Below are 18,557 nucleotides of genomic sequence, written 5' to 3'. Positions count from 1 at the left end.
CAATTCACAATCTTATACAAAAATATCATCTAATGAAGTACGACTTTAATTATGAAAAATATGTAACTCTCTATTGATGCAAGTTTTCTAGTACAGTTTTAATATTCATTCTATATTGTAATTAAGAGTGTGAAAAGCTAAGATTATGTTGATCGTTGACTCACTGCAATTCTCAAAATTCATATTAACGTGCGTATCATTATACAAATTAAGACAGTGAATGATACTGTTAAATAATTATTGTTTGTATAATAATCCGAATACAGATTTAGTTTTTACGATATTAGGCGTTACGTTATAAGTATTTGTATATTTTTTTGAGATTATAATGAGATTATAATGAAGTTTTACTAGATATTTAAAACTAACTTGCTCTAACTTAACGTCAATTTAAATCAAGTGTATGATCAAATTCGTTTATTAATGCTAATAGTAATCATCTTCTTTTTTATGTTATTGAAGTTGTAATTGAAGCGTTCATTTCTTTTTGGATGAAGATCAAGAAAATAGTTATAAAATATCAATCTGCTTTCGTTTTTAACTATTTTAATTGTGACCTGACTCTTATTATTTTTCACTTTGCGGAAAATCTATCTTTTATCGGAAACTATCATGAAAATTCTTGTTTGTTACTAATATAATTTTTACGACCCATTTTTCTTAAGTTAACTTTTCCCATTTTTCGTTTCATTTAGTAACGATTTCTCTAGATTCACTACAATATTTTATATGTTCTTACTGTAAAAAATGTTTTGCATTTTTTTACCATAACGGAACACATTGTCTATTTTACGTCTCGCAAATTATAATAAATAATTATGTTATATTCATAATTGCATGTTACGAAGTAATTTCAAAATGCCGTTTTAGCAAAAATGATTTAGTAGTTTGTTGGAATAATGAATAATAATAAATCCAAGATTGAACCTTATCAGCGTTTAGTTACGAGTTCGGAACCTTTTTGCAATAGTTTATCGCGAATATTCAAATATTATCTCAAGGTCCTCAACTACTTTGCATACTTAACCTCAGTGTCAACCCAACTCGATATTTTCACCTTAGAGAAGAATAAAGTAAAGATTTTTCTAATAATTCTATTTTTATTATAATAGCTTGCAACAGTAAACTACAAAAATTTATCATTTTTGTTAGAAAAAAAAATGTCTTAATACATTCCTCAGTAGATATTTTGATTCTTTACAATTTTAAACTAATAAGAAAGCTGCATCAATATATCTTATCCAATACACAAAAGTTTAATATTTACAGTATTTCTGGTGTCATGAACTAATACTTATTTTTAAATTCCCCTAAATTTTAAAGTCCAGTTTAAACAAAAATTTCTAGAAACCAAATTCTTCGAAAGAAACTAAAATATTGAAGATGGTACGCAAATATCAGCGAATTACACATAAATTTTCTTTTGCCTGGGAAGAAACGAGCTTTCTTTGCTATTTCAAATATAACATCGCATCGATGATCACTTGTAATAGGACCAGACGTTTAAATATTTATTCATCTCATTCGCGCGTTATTTTTAAGTATATTCATGATACTTGTTAAGGAATGGCACTGCTATGTAAAAGTAGGAAAAGCAACCGCGGCATTAAAATAAACAGAAGTTACGTTTAACATTAAAGCAGTTTAAGGTCAAAGATATGAGTGCTCATAAAGGCAGAAGTCGAGAAATTTCATTATTCCGTATGAAATGAACAAATCTATGGATTAAAGAGAGATCAGAAGTGTTTAAAATAAACATTTGAACTGAAGTTTCATATAATATACGAAATATAATACTTGAAAAATGTAATTCAATTATTTGGGATGGCACGTATCGATAGTTGAGGATTCAAAATTTAAAAGGCTTATATTTTGAACATGAAGTTTCGTATTATGAAGTGATATATGATTTCCTGATTTCTTCTGGGCAAATTCAAAGGAAAGTTTTGTTTACTATTTTGGATTTTTCAGTTCAGTTTGGAATTATAATATTTATATAAACAATTGTAAAAAGTAGTGTGGGAACTTCCTAACTTAGAATTAGATTTTGTCAAGCTAATCAAATACCAACGATATTACGATTTACAAAGAACTTTTTCCCTTGAGATTTAGTTTTTAATGTTAAATATTAGGATTTGAAAACGATTTCTCAATTTTTGTTATGCTTTTTCAAGCGTAATATTTGCAAAATATAATTCAAGTTGTTTGATTTTTTTGGAACGCGATTTAGAAAATTAGGAGATATATGTACAATTTTATTTGCATTGAAAACAAATGGTATTATAGATAGGTATGGAGTCGTTGGAATATGTCGAAGATAAGTATACTCAGCTTTACAATTATAATAAATTTTAAGTTACCGTTTGGAAGTAGAGCACAGATATCGAACTAGAAATGCTGATTCATCTACCCACATTCCCCGATTTCTAGAAGCTTATCGTTCATTAACATAGAAGTATTTCAAATTTGTAATTTGACAAAAATTCATTTCTTCATGAGGTCAACTTAACCTATAAAGTACCATACCTATCGTATAAAACTATTAAAAATTATACAAAAACCCCATCTTGTGTGAAATGCAGCTATTGCTTTACTTTTCGAAAAATAATGATTTTTGAGTTATATCATTGATTATCATACTACGATAACTCACGAATCAGTTTCAGAAGAATGGCTAAATTCATTCACCTGAATGTTGAAATTGCATGAAATTAAGGGAATTGGATAAAAATTCAGTATAAAACTTAGAAATAGTAAAAAAATTCCCTACAATTAAGATTAATTAATTAATTTTTAGATTGCACGTGAACGAAGTGAATCACTGTATCTAATAGAATCATTGCATTTTGAGATCACTGATAAAATATTGCATCGATCTCTTACGAACTAGTATGATCCAGAATCACTACATCTTCAATACCAAAACGTTTATCATTTTCTGTCAAAACTGCCACCATGACATTATTCGATACGTGAAACCTAGTTCAGAAGCGTATAAGATACGAAAATTTAAAGATAGTAATTATTTGCTCGATCTTCTGAAGACAACAATGATCCTGGTATGTCGCTGTACGTGATTGATAAGAGACACGGTTATCAGTGGACTTGTTACGAACAGAAATGTCATGAAGAAACTTGCTAGAAAAGAGAGCGACATATCGACGCTTTTTATCACTGAAATATCATTATTTATACGTCTCACGGCGATAAGGAAATCGGTGCGTTTTGGAAATGAGATTTTGGATAGCATTCCGTTTACACAACTCGTCGAGCAGCGCATGATTGTAGTTCTGCTGCAGTTCAATGTAAATTTGTTTAAATCGATGCTCCCATCACTTGACATTATCTGAACCTGGACTAGAACTCTAGCAAAAGGTTGTTAAATTTGGGTTATCGTTCAGTTACATCAAAATTCCCTGTCGAATTGATAAAAGTAATCTATCCATGTATTTTTATCTTCGAAGTTTCGCGTGTAGCTCAAGTTGAACTGATGTTAAAATTAGTTTCGGGTTATCGAACAAATATGGCGAATATTAAAAACTGAATAGATCTAGCCTTGGAGTTTGAGTCAGCGAAGATGAACTTTCGAATGAAACAAGTTTTAAATGTTGTAAGATATTCTGTGAGATTTGCCGAGAGCAACAGTTTAATTTATAGTTTTAGGAGAAACAGATTCCTGTTTCTGTTTAACAGATGCTTATTATTACAAGATAGAGATATGTACCTTTTTGGTAATGATACATATTTAAAATTTGGGATAATATTTTGTATACCTACGAAATAGAGGCATGCAAAAAATAATCAAGAAAGCGAGATAGGTAGATAGCTAATCAACCGGCCAGGTAGATGTTAGAGATAGAACACATTAAGTGATAAATAAATAGATAAACGCGTACATATGTTTTTGTCAGCTAGTGCTGTTTCTGTTTGTACTTTCTGTTTGTACTTTCATGTAAATAATTGAAAGAGATCAACTATCAGTGTCACGTTCCTATATGAATTATGCAAGTAATTCCTCAATTAACAATAAGAACTGTATACTAGTATAAACAAGCTAAGATAAATGTAGTTTTTAACTTACAATCAGTATTTTAATTGAAAGTCATTTTTACATAAAATCGTAAAGTATAATCTTTCAACTGTAGGTCCTGTTCTTGATAATATCTTTCTGCCTTATAAACTCATGCTAGCATTTTTGATGAGCACATCACCTGCACGAGTACGCCTTGTTAGTGTACGCCTTGCTAATCAGCTTTGTTCTGTCAAAGATGTGAATGAGAAAATATAAAGTTCAAATAATAAAACATATAAATAAATCTCAATGTTTTAGTAGAATTGAATGTTTTCTGAAAGACAAAGATTTAAAATGTTAAAATTTGAAATTTTAGAATTCTCTGAATGCCCTTTTAACTTTAACCCATTTAGTACCTAGTAAATTCTTTTACATATTCGTACGTTCAATAATAATGTTTTTATACACTCTTTTCAGCGTGCAAATACATTCTTTTACTGTTTTAAGAATTATTGTTAATATTACACAGGCTGTTCGACGGCAAATTTCAAAAATGTTAAAGGATGATTACACATGCTAAAATAAGATGAAAATGAAGATAAACCAAATTCCATTTTAAACTTTGTTTCCGAGTTATCGATTATTAAGAAAACTTCCAAATCTCGAGAGTTATTCTACTGACTTCGCTATGTCTGACCTAATACACACCAGCAGTAAAATAAGTCCCAAGTCAAATACATTTCATCGTTCTTAATTTCAATAATCTCTTGCAAATTTGAACACCTATTGTTGAACACCTTCTACGAAATATTCTATTTGTTTCTTAAAACGAGAAGACATGATGTAATTTTGTTCTTTGAAACATTGAAACTTGAAACGTATAACGTGAATCTATATTCGTATTGCTCAGAGGATTAAACAAGTAGCATTTCTAAATAAACTTCAAGTTCTCTGATAGAGCTATGGTGAACTTGATCAGAGAAAATTAATCAGTTGAAATTGATCTGTTACAGACGCCGATCTTAGCATGGGCGCAGGTGCAGCAGGAGGTTCGGTCCTAGGTCTACCAGGATCGGGCGTGGGTGGTGTGTTGTCCCAGCATTGCGCGATTTGTGGCGATCGCGCAACAGGAAAACACTATGGCGCTGCATCCTGCGACGGCTGTAAAGGGTTCTTTCGGCGATCAGTCAGGAAGAACCATCTCTACACTTGTAGGTTAGTAAAATCACAGATTGCATGTACATTTCACATAGGGTATTCAGAGCCTCGTTTAAAAACAAAGAGTTGGATTACATAGAAGTTTATCCACATACGAGTAATAATAGTACTGATATCAAGGTCGAAGACATATCCCAGATAGCACATGGCGTCTTGAAGACGTCTATTTTATGTCCACTTATCCACCAGACTTACCCCAGATAGCACACGATGTCTTGAAGACGTCTATTTTATGTTCATTTTATGCCTGAACGTCTTACGACATAGTTTAGACGTCTTAAAAACATCCAAGAGCGTACATCTTAAAGACTTGCAAAGTTTACGTCTATAAAACGTCTCAAAGACACACTACATGGACGTTCTAAAGACTTATGCTTTTGGACGTCTTAAAAACGTCTAATTTTTGTCTGAACGTCTTATATACGTAACTTGGACGTCCTTAAAACGTCTTATAAACGTTTCTTAAGACGTCCTAAAGACATACTGATTTGTAACATCGGACGTCTCAGAGACGTCCTTTGGACATTTTTAGGACTTTACTGGATGTTTTTAAGACGTTTTTATGATGTCTCTGTGCTATTTGGGACGCTTTTGAACGTTTTAAAGACGTTTATTTTTTGTTTGAACATTTATAAACGTAATTTGGACGTCTTTAAAATGTCTTATGAATGTCTCTTAAGACGTCCTAAAGATATACTGATTTGTAATATCGGGCGTCCCAGAGACGTCTGTTGCACATTTTTAGAACTTTACTGGATGTCTTTAAAACGTTTTTAAGACGTCTCTGTGCTATATGGGATTAGCCCAGATAGCACACGACGTCTTGAAGACGTCTATTTTATGTGCATTTTATGCCTGAACGTCTAACGACATAATTTAGGCATTTTAAAAACATCCAAGAGCGTACATCTTAAAGACTTGTAAAGTTTACGTCTATAAAACGTCTTAAAGACACACTACATAGACGTCCTAAAGACTTACGCTTTTGGACGTCTTAAAAACGTCTAATTTTTGTCTGAACGTCTTACATACGTAATTTGGACGTCCTTAAAACGTCTTATAAATGTTTCTTAAGACGTCCTAAAGACGTACTGATTTGTAACATCAGACGTCTCAGAGACGTCTTTTGGACATTTTTGGGACTTTACTGGATGTTTTTAAGACGTTTTTAAGATGTCTCTGTGCTATTTGGGAGATAACTCAGTTTATCTGAAAAACTGATTTTAATGAATGGAATTTCTAAATGCTTGTAATCATGAATGTTACAGATTTAGTAGGAACTGTGTAGTAGATAAGGACAAGAGGAACCAGTGCAGGTATTGCAGATTAAGGAAATGTTTCAAGGCTGGCATGAAAAAAGAAGGTGAATAGAGCTATTCTGTTCTTTTCCTACTTTCTTTTTACTTTTATAATACTGCATTTAACTTAAAATAATAAATTATATAATGAATTGCTTAATTATTTCTTTAAGAAAACATTGATATCAAAATTCTACTAGCATCCTAAAATTAATAGATTGATGCACATGAAATAAATATCGGTTTTTCAAAGTTTGAAATAGACAAATCTATACCATGTATTAAATTTTATCCTCTTATCAGTTTTTGTAACTGATATCTTTATAAATGACACTTATAAAAATTAAATTCATTTGCTAATGTATTGAATATTTATAAAATTAGTAATAAATCATAATAAAACATAATAATTCATTATTATCTTCTAAAATTTAAAATTTTAGAATTACAAAATTAGTTAATGACTGGGAAAAATGTCTAAAACCACATAGGACTTAATTTGATTATGTATACAGTGTTTTAAAAAACTAACATGTATTTGAAGTTCTGTTTAAGCACACATTTCATCTGTATCAATCTAACAATAAAACACAGTATATTTAACGTTAGTATTACCATTCAAGTTATCAGATAGATATGTTCTGCTCATCACGAGTATATTCGTCATGGAGAGTCATGCTTTCAGAATATAAATCCTTTGTTTAATAAGTTAGGGCTCGGTACAAAAAATCATAGTCATCTTGAAGGGTACGCGCAACTAATGAGCTCCCTTCGTTTCTGTTTCGCTTAATTGTAGCTGTTCAAAATGAAAGGGATCGGATAAGCTGCAGAAGGCCAAGTTACGAGGAGCAAACGAATAACGGAAGCGGCCTTTCCGTGGTTTCTCTTCTTCAAGCCGAAATGCTCAGCAGACAAGTTGGTGCAGCGCTCGAGGTCAGTTTATATCAATTATCATGAATTGAATCGAATAATCTTGCGGGAGATGTCGCTGGCGACGCTTATTTCAGTCGACTTTTTCTTCCTCTCTCTCTTCATCAATAAATGTCAAACCGAGATGAAGAGACAGGTGTCAATATTCTTATCAGCGTCAATGCTTTATAAGAGCATTTGTTATTAATAACATATTAATAGTAAGGTTGAGAGAAATATCTTTTAATAGAAAATATTTCTTAAACTACTACTATCTTCATTAAATAGTTCTTGAAAAGGAATGTTCAAGAAATTGTCAATAAAAACAGCACAATTTGAAGACAAAATAGAACCAAGTAAAATAAAACTTGTGGAAATTTTACGAAATTTGTAGAACTGTAAATAGAACTATTTTCAATTTAATTGAAGCGTTTCTAGTTGAAGATTTTCTGTTTATCAGTCTCAAATAATGAGAAAGTAGTAGTATCCCTCTGTATAAAATCAAACCTGTTTAATTTAATCAACGGATATATCTAAATGCAAGATTCGATACTTTATTTATCCGTTTAATGAAACGAATTTAATGCACCAGTATTTATTTATTCGTTCATTGAAACGAATTTAACGTCCCAGACTCAATCATTAACAGAAGAAAGAGAATTAATGAGGCCCGTGAGAATATTGGATCTCGTCAATGTATGTAAATGCCAAGACAGCCGGATGTCCGGTCATTTTTCTTCACGTAGAATCGTGAACTTATTTCCAAAGCGTCTTAAATTCGACAAATACGAGGTTAAGAAAATCACCATTACCTTGTACGTGTATTATTATTAAAAATGTATAATATGTACTTTATTGCAGAATATGTAGTTGATTCTCTTTGTATAATTATTATTATTATTATTATTATTATTATTTAATATTTAGTCTTATAACATATTTGTAACGCGAGATTTTATCAAATATTAGGTTGTTGCATATCAAATGTCCGATTGTCACTCAAATTTTCATTTTAAATTCGGACATTTCATATGCAACAAACTAATACTATATATTTTTTCGAGTAATCAGGTCTGAACAAAACTTTACTTTAATTATTTTTATTTTTCTGCATTTTTAAGTATTCATTTATCTTCGGGACTTTTTCTTGCGATACTGCAAAAAGTATCACATACAGGGTGATCCATTTATTATGAACACTCTAAGCAGTTAGTCTACTTTGAGATAATCAGAAAATTGAGCCTCTCATTTGCTAAATGGGTTAATTCCACAAAACAAAAATATTTATATGTATTTTAAGTATAAAAAGTTAAGCATAAATCAAGTTCCTTAGACACTAAAATTTAAAAAGTCAAAAAGTGGAGTCAAAAGTGGAGCCATTTTGAATTGTGAAGGGCTTACTTAATCCTAAGATAATAATCCATTTTGAAATCTACTGTCATCTTAAGATAATAGTTTACTTTGCAATAATTAGAAAATTAATTTTATTCTAATGTTTACGGCCTGAAAATTAACTTAATCAGTGGAATTTGATTGAAAATGCCATCTAAAAGTTTCTTAAGAAATAAACATTATAATGTGTTATAGCAATAAAAGTTTTAATAGATGCAAAGTAAATAATCGTAAAATTGACGTCAAGGCAGATTTTAAAATCTAAAGTAGTTATTCGTAGAGTTAAGAGTTTGTATTGGAGTAATTACAAATCTATAAAAGCGCGTTAAAATCGATGGCTGACCCTTTCCTTGTTAGGTGACGTCCTTGAGAGAACTTTCTCCCTTGAGTAATACTTCTGGATGTTTGAAATATTTCTCGGACATCGTTAGAAAGTCCTATTACGTCAATTAATTCAGGTCACCATATACTTCCATAGAACTTATGCTAATACCGTTAAATAAGGTCTAGCGATGCACATAGATAAGATGTATTAGCCACGATGATTTTTGATACATATTCACGAGCTGACTTCTAAATTACATTTCAGGAATGTGACAATTCCAGTCTTTCAAATTCTTAAAAGAATAAAAATAGTAAAATCCTACCATAGTATACCTACAGTGCATCTACTGTAAACATTACTTATAGCTAAATTAATATAAAATAAAAAACATACGAGTAACAAAGTCTACATATTAAATGCAAATAAAGACTAAATTGGTGTGGAAGTAGTCCACACTAGTCAGCGACGAAAAAAATAATAACTTAAGCAGTCTAATATTTTTAACCAGTAGCATATGCATGCACTTCTATAATTTTTATCTAAGCTTACGTTAGTATTATTCAAAAGCCAGTTAGAACACATTTCCCTTGTATTACTGTAACACGAATAAAAACTCAGGAGGGGTAGATTATTATATTAATACAAGAAAGAATTGATGAATAACGCAGAATAAAAAGTCGAAAATCGCACGAAGGATAATTAGAGATTATCTTTCAACAGCTAGGCAGTTCGAGTAGCGATATCGATCTGAGCACGAAGCAGATCGCCAACATAAACGACGTCTGCGACAGCATGAAGCAGCAACTTTTGATCCTGGTCGAATGGGCTAAATATATACCCGCATTTAGCGAACTGACCCTTGACGACCAGGTTGCCCTACTAAGGGCGCACGCAGGGGAACACCTTCTCTTAGGGGTTGCCAGGCGCAGCATGCAGCTGAAGGATGTCCTTCTACTTGGCAACAATTGCATCATTACGAAAAACTGTCCTGGTACGTTGACCCCTTTGCTTTTGGTTTACTTTTTTATGTGTTTTTTGTGGTGGTATTGGTTGAATGGTTGTTCATCTTATTGGAAGACTATTAAGTCGTTGCAGACTAAATGGTTGAGTTTCTGATCAAATTTTCAATGAGGATATTTATATATAATTTTGTTGGATGCAAATTTCATTCATTGTAGATTTAGAACTTGTTATCAGTAATAAGGGTTTATAAAGTAGTGGTGGTACGTTTCTGAAGTCTTTTGTCTAAAGAGTGGGAGAAGATGAGAAGATATTTGATCAAATTGGGATAATGAGAAGTTTTTAACGAGAAAATATACTTATTAGGAACTGAATATTTGATAGAGTTTCGAGAACATGATAAAACTTCCGTAATTGTAGATTAACCTCGTCTAATACATATTTCATTGGGAAATGAAAAACATATGATATGTAGTTACTTTTCAGTTATGAAACTGAGTAATACTTTATTTATTGCTTTGTGAAATCAGCCATTTTATATGCAATAACTTAATAATTGAATGTACAGGGTGTATCGTTATTAGCACATATAACATTAAAGTAATTTTAACAAAAGTTGCATGAAATATAAAGGAAAGTAAAAAAAGTACTTGTTCTAAAGTTGGAAATTCCCGCCAAATCTTTCGAAATTGGCGATAATTTGAAGACGTTCGTCGATAGAAAAAATTGTTTCACCAGTCAATATTATCGATCACGATTATCACGTCAGAGTATTTTTCTTGACAAATCTTTGATAGGGAATTATGGAAAGTATTATCAGACATAATATAGATAATACCACAATGTTATTTCATCCTTTGATGGTACTGACAGATATGACTTATAGGAGATTACAGATCGTAATTGTCAGGATTTTTAAATGAAATTTTTAATAATAATTTTTAAGAAATCAAAATCAGAAATTCAATTCTTTTCTGAATTCATTCAAAGTAAGTTTAATATTAAAAAGTAATTTTATTTTGAGCTTGATATTAATTTAAAATCAATCTCTCACCTAAATAATTTAAGAACTTAAATCAATATAAGTCTATTACAATTTCATATCAATTTTTTACAATTTAAAAATATTTAGGTACAGTATTTGTGTAAATAAAAATGAATTAATTTTGCTTATCTGCATTTCTATATTTGAAATAGTCGTATTTGCGTCTTAATTTAACTCAACGTAAGATTTTAATCAAAGAATAAAGTATATCTATTATTTCACTTTCACATTTATTTTAGATTTAATAGATAAATATTATTATATGATTATGCAATACATATAAACGTATAATCTAAACAATCCTTAAAGTCTTTGATAAATTCTCGGGGATTTTAACGTAATTGAAATGGATGTTTACATCTAATTAAACGTTTTACACTGCTGATAACTTCTGAAGCCTAGTAAAGTACCTTTATCGTTCAGTTTTATTCATCCTCGATTATTTCTATGTACTTATCAGATTGCTACATATGAAATGTTTCTTCTGCAATTATATATCTAAAGTAAATTATAATGGTGCTTTAAATTATTTACCTTATAATACTTATAAATGTAAAAAATGTAAAGTTTTTGATAACTTAAGCAAGTGAACATTTCTCAGTGAGATATTAATTAAAAGATTAAAATATTACTGCAACTTACTTTTAAAAGTATTTCTGTAAAAATTGGTTGCTCAAATAATACTATGCCAATTATTAAGCTGACGATCTACACTGATACTAGACATACATATTTTAAATTTTAAGCTATATATATTACAACGATGTAATTTTTCTGACGATAACGATTTATAATTGCTTGAATATACTTTGCAAATCAGTTACCACTACTTCGTTCGAAAAATTGAAGGTCAGAATATTTTACTTAAATTGCATATTTACGTAAACAGGTATGGCATAACCATGAGGAAAGAATGGGGTGAGTGAATAACAGCTTGCATATGAGAAGTGTGTTATAAGACGTAAACTAACCATTTTTTTGTGTTTTTCTGTTGGACCACAAAAATTTGACTAATTTACATTATACAGTTTTCTATTTTCACAAAACACAAACAATTGAATTCACACTCACTCATGGAATTTGTTACTACAATAAAAACATCAGATTTCTTTGTTTCAATTTCGTCGAATTTTTGTGAAAAACACGTGTGTTTATACTATACACTAAGGTGTACTGGTTTAAAAATCGAACATTCGTAAAACGAGACAATCGATGACCAAAAGTAATTCAATTTCTGAATAACTTTCTCAGTTAGTTATTTGTAATTAAAGTTTTAAAATTAACTACAACTAGACATTTCTGTAATTTTAACGCGATTTATCGAATTTTGTAAAATAATTAGTTAAACAAGATTCGATCAGATGTCACTAAGTATAAAAAATATCTATGGTCTCGTTAAACACGTTGCACGAACGCGTATTGGGGAGTAGCTAGTAGACTGAGTCCGGTCTTCACGTTGCAAATGCAGCAGCATGAGCGCAGTAGTAGGGGGTTGATTCAACTGGTTGTTGGTTTCAGTAGCTTTTAAATACCATCATATCTCATCCGGGCTCAGTCAATTGGTACCAGGACCCAATAGGAACGGTTTAACCGTCGTTATCAGTCATATCTTTGTCCACAGAGGGTCGCAATCAGGATCTGGATATCAGCAAGGTTGGTGTCAGGGTAATGGATGAGCTGGTGAAGCCTCTTAATGAGGTACAGATCGACGACACCGAATTCGCTTGCCTCAAAGCCATCGTCTTTTTTGATCCCAGTAAGTTTCCTTACATATACAATAGTCCCTTGCTATCAGCTCGTGACTTGTCATATGCGCGAACTTACAGGGCGTAAGTGGCTCATATTTATGGCGAAGGGAGAAGAGTCAAAATAGGAGACTCCAATTTTCAGAAATGTTGGGAATACGAAAACATATTGTATTGGAATTTACTATTATGTTGAGTGTGAAATGCACACACTTGATTCGTAATGGAAGTTCTAGGAACGAAAAATTTGTAGAATTACTTCGAATCGTATTTTTATTATCCCTAAGACTGTAAATGGAATATTAGATAGTACTGGAAGATTTTATATCCTGATGATTTCATTCAATTTGAGTGAAACTAAAAATATTGTATAATTTAGGCGAACGTAAAAATATTATAATATGAAGTATTGTATTTGATAAAATGAATCTATCGGGAGAAACTCTAATTGTCATTAAATATTGAATATGTTAACCCATAAATGGTTTAGGTATGGGTTAGGTTAGGTACTCATAACTAGAAAAGAAATATACCTATGTACTTCAAAAAAAGAATAACAAGGAACAATATGATATTAACATTATAGTAAGAAATATTAAAAGAAAAGAATGTAAATTAAAAATTTAAATACAAAGATATTATTTAAACTTAAAGTAGTGGTCATGGAAAATTAAACATACTAATTGTTTCTATTTAGACAATTACTTATAGCAGTTACTTGTGATAGTGATCATAAAAGTTGTATAATTAAATTAATAGTTCAATGAAATCATAATAAAAGAAGGAATTATGAAACCAAAGGAAAAAATGGTTATAGCAGTGAGCTTACGAACTAACAAGATAATTGGACAGTTAATTAAATTAAATTTCTATACATGGATACTACTGTTTGAAGATTGATAATCTTCGTTCCGTGATCAGTAGTCGAAGAGGACGAAGAATTTGCGTGTCATCCATCGAAGATTTGCCAGCACGCGAGAACGATTGTCTCAATGAGATTTAATTGATCATTGACGGCGCGGTCACCGCCGCCACACCGTAACGAATTGTAAATGCTCATGAACACGCTACTTTTTCATCTAATGTGCAGACTTTGGGAATTGTACTCCATTTAACCACAATTCTTCGTCTACCACATTTTCAGGGCATAAAAAGTACTAGAGATTTAAGTACGATAAAAGCATCTATTATTGCCTTATGAATCAAAATCAATCTAATTTGAAAGGGGAATGTACATACTTTTGTATTTAACTAGCTTTAGGAGAAAAAGCAATTCTTTAATACCATACACGGTAGATTGGAACTAAAAATTGGAAGATCGACGTGTTTATAACACTTGGGACTTATCTTTGATCAGTAAGGATTAAATGCTCCGAACGCAGGTGGCAATAAATTAATTGCTGTATAAGTAGAATCGTTCACGTATTTGATAATAATTTGCGCAGTCAAATAATATGACACATAATATAACAAAGAAATAAAATTCTTGCATTTGATTCTAATTCGATAACCAGAGACCATACTGTCGCTCACGTCTTTGCTAAGACCAAACTAGATTATCAGAACACGAGCTGACCCTAGAGACGCGTTCCTTATCATAAACGCGGCAATAAGTCATAAGTCTATAAAGGTCATAAATCAACACTTTTATATTTTGGATGTGCAACGTGGATGATTCATCCACAGTGAATGTAAGAGATTAAAGCTGGAGTATTTATACCTACCAGTTCAGTGGTTAAATTTATTTTAGTAGTTTTCAAATTACCTATCAGCGAGTGGAATACTATTTAAATGTTGGGATTCGTTAGAACAATACAAAATAAAACAGTGTATTATCTATACGATTTTTTGTAATATTACTGAATAACTTTAGACTTATCACTACCACTTTACTACGAGCGAATCATCCATTTAATTCATCGAAAGTAGAGATTTTGTTTTATTTTGTTCACTAATCGCTTTAGGTGTTCATTAAGCATCAAACATCAGATGAAAATAATCTATACACCTTTTACTGCGTATGAATCATTTGCAATAGATATAAAACATGTAAACTTTAAATTCGCCTTAACCCTGAATACGGTAACTAAGGTAAGTGACTCCGATTTTGTCAGTGCTCTTAAATTAAAGTCATGAGAAATTCATTAATTCGCAATTAACACTACTGTAAAATTTGTAGAGAGAATGAACTTCGTTTTACACCGTTTCAGCCAAAAATCACAATATACTGATGAATAATAAACATTTTTGTAAAACGCGACATGATTGCGTAAGGAGTTCAAGATGACATACACAAAGTTCTCTGTTTAGTAAGATTTATCTTGTCATGTATACAAATTTCATACTAAGGCAGACAGTTCTTTCAGTTTGACTAGTAAACCATACTAAACTATAATTAAAACAACCCTTTTATGGATATTAATTTATTGTAGGTGTCAAATAAGACTCTAAGCTTTATGAAACATTCAATAATTTCACTACATATGTATTTAGAAATGTCATACAACGGTTAAAACGTTAGCATGGCGAAATTGGGGTCATCTCCCTTATAACATAATTGGTATGATGGAGTCACATCATTTATATCGTCTCATTTTTAATACTTGTTCTCTAAAATATCAGTAAATTACTTATAGATGATAATAAACTGAAAAACTATGAATTCTTTGGTTACCATTATTAATCATTTTTTATAACGAAATGGCAGCAACTGTGCCACATTATAATACTGATACCATACTAGTTAAAAATTAACGAGAAAACACTCTATCACAGACCTCACCGAATACTATATTGCTTTCAATCAATCATGACTAATTGCATGTTTCTTTTCTGTCAACAGATGCAAAAGGCCTGAGCGAGCCACAGCGAATCAAACAACTGCGTTACCAGATCCAGATCAACCTGGAGGACTACATAAGCGATCGGCAGTACGACAGTCGTGGTCGTTTCGGCGAGATTCTTTTGACTCTGCCTGCTCTGCAGTCCATTTCCTGGCAAATGATCGAGCAAATACAATTTGTGCGGCTGTTCGGCGTCGCACATATTGACAACCTGTTACAAGAGATGCTGTTGGGTGGTGCCACAGCGGAAGTGAACGGTGCTGTGACGCCTATCCCGATCTCAAACGCGTCTGGTAGTTATGTGAGCAGCAACGAGAGCCCCAGTAGTCCTCTGACGCCAGCCAATGCGCCCCCTTTGAGTCCACAGGATCACATGCTGGGTGGCGGAAGTCCTGTTATGATATTGAGGGATCTCACACCGATTCAGAATCAAGAGGACGTGACCAGTGTAGCTGGATTCAGGCTGTTCAAGCAAGAGCCTAGTCTTGAGAGCGAATCAACGTTCTAAGGATGCTTGGTCTTAAGGACAATTGAAAGATTCTGCTGAGTGAAGGCTTGCTATTCGATTGGATAATTATTAACAGATGGAATTTGGAATTTGGAGTACTTACAACAGAGTTTGGAGTTGTTGATGGATTGTGAAGAGTTTGGAAGATGAAAGAGAAGATAAGGAGCTTAAGACTAACAATAAGATCAAAGATATAGAGAGTCTACTGAACAGAGTAAAAACGTTTTGAAGGTGTTCATGATTCTATTGAAGGTTTGGAATCTAAAATGAAGAATGTTAGAATATTTTGAAGGGATCTTCAAGATGAAGCAAGATGGCATTCGTGGAATCAGTTGGTCTGTCTTGTGGATTTTATATCCTGGTATAATTTGTAATTTTGATTACTTGCTAGAAATGATGACACAGCTTAAGAAGATTTTGATAACTCGAATTAGAAAGAAAAGAATATTGAATGTTTGTGGTAAAAAAGTCTATGTTACAGTAAAGTTAGAATTTTTTCATATGTTGAACAAGTGTCCTTAGAACTAAAGCAAGCTAAGATAGAACGTTTTGGGAGAGTGTAAAGACTTTAAAAGGTTGTCGAAAATGATGAAGAAGAATTGAACGTTGCGGAACGTGAAAATGTCTTCTTAAAGTCTTACGATGTGAATTGAAAAATTGTTCACAGCTTTGAAAATACGTGGTGCTAAAACAAAATGAAGAGCTGCAAACAATCCTGCAAGAACTGAATTTATAAACATTGCAAAATATCTTTTTTTATATCGAGGATGCTAAAGCATCTTATGTGATTTTTATTCAATACGAAGTTATTCCTATGTGGCTTTTTACTTTGAATAATTTCAAAATATTTCTAAAGTAACATAACATCATGCAAGATACTTAAAAATTGCATGAAGTGATGGTGCCTTTTTAAATCCTTATGGTTTAAGCAAATCAAGCCATTTCTCTAAAATATTTAAAGACAATTCATAATCTTCAGAGCTGTCTTCAAATGTTTTCAGGGATCACAAACCACATTGCATGATTTTCAATGAGGTATATCTCTTTGAAAATCCTACAGTAGTAGCCAATTCTCTGTACTCTCTTCAGCTGTATAATAACTAGACGATCTTTAATAACGTTTTTCAATAATTTCCCCATGCTAATAAAAACCTTCTCTTTTGATACGAATTAAGTAACATTTTCTTGTGCAAATAGTGCAACTTACAAGATAATTATTGAAAACATGTTTCAAATAGTTTGCATGTTCGAAGTACAGTATAAAACAATAAAATTTATCAAAAATGTAGGACAGTCGAAACAAAATCAGTTAGTCACTCAAAGTCATTAACTTGATTTTGACTACGCCAGATACAACTCTTATTGTCATTTTCATGTCAATAATGGATCGAGTAGTAGAGTAACTGAATGATCGCAATAGTGGCGATAGTTTCACTCCTATGACCTTAAGCGACCATTTGATTTTGTTATGATTATAGCAACCACAGAAATACTATACTCGACTTCCAATTTCCAAGTAAAAGTTGTGCTCAATTGATTGCTCAATTAATCATTACCTCATTGTAAGGTCCTTAATTGTAAGGTCAAATCAAAATCGGTCGATCAAGTGACCCAATATAACTTTATGAGTCAGTCGACAATTAACTAAAGTCATTAATTTTCTATATTTTCCTTTTTCCCTGCATAATGTTCAATGACTGTAGTTAGTAGAATAAGTGAACAATCATTGTATAGAATAGTTTTCGATATCTTAGTAGAAAAGATGAAGTCGTTCAATTATTTAAGTTCGTTTAATTAGAAAATATTCTATAGTTTTTCTCTATTTTTAAACGAAATTTATCGTCTTAAAATAAATTATATTTTATATCATAACAATTTCGTATTTAACAAAATGTAATTTCTTTTTAATTTTTAACTTCGATATTCCATTTCGTTTCATTTGAATTTTATGTCATGTACGACCGACCTCTAAACACACCAACAATAATTTGAGTTAATTATTACATACATAGAAAATAAGCGCATTGTTATTTATACAAAGGGTTAATTAATTATATTATTTATAATATATTCCTACAGAGAATATTTTTGTTACCACGATGTTACATCTGTTATATAAAATATACGTTGTATTATACGAACAGTGACTAACGATTGCAATAAGAATCGAATACATTTATAACCGATGCACTACATTTTTCATAATAATATTGGACGATGTACAATACCAAGTGCTTTGCAATTATTTCGAGACATATACACTCGAGAATAGGAATAAACATTGCAAACTTGTAATGTTTTG

General features: G+C 31.4%; 1 protein-coding gene across 2 annotated transcripts in view; it reads left to right on the top strand.

Annotated features, from left to right (window-relative positions):
• The window catches only part of Hnf4 (Hepatocyte nuclear factor 4), a 56,119-nt gene extending 38,021 nt beyond the window's left edge, over positions 1 to 18,098 (top strand). For both annotated transcript variants that reach the window (XM_076379790.1, XM_076379791.1), the window contains exons 2-7: positions 5,026 to 5,227; positions 6,499 to 6,593; positions 7,325 to 7,461; positions 9,875 to 10,145; positions 12,781 to 12,915; positions 15,747 to 18,098. In XM_076379790.1, coding sequence (XP_076235905.1) covers positions 5,026 to 5,227; positions 6,499 to 6,593; positions 7,325 to 7,461; positions 9,875 to 10,145; positions 12,781 to 12,915; positions 15,747 to 16,255 — 1,349 coding nt within the window. In that variant the 3' untranslated portion in view covers positions 16,256 to 18,098. The remainder of the gene's footprint in view (positions 1 to 5,025; positions 5,228 to 6,498; positions 6,594 to 7,324; positions 7,462 to 9,874; positions 10,146 to 12,780; positions 12,916 to 15,746) is intronic.
• Positions 18,099 to 18,557: the final 459 nt, after the last annotated feature.

This window comes from Calliopsis andreniformis, chromosome 6, assembly GCF_051401765.1.
Source record: "Calliopsis andreniformis isolate RMS-2024a chromosome 6, iyCalAndr_principal, whole genome shotgun sequence".
Classification (NCBI taxonomy): domain Eukaryota; kingdom Metazoa; phylum Arthropoda; class Insecta; order Hymenoptera; family Andrenidae; genus Calliopsis; species Calliopsis andreniformis.
This window is presented reverse-complemented; position numbering and strand designations above follow the sequence as displayed.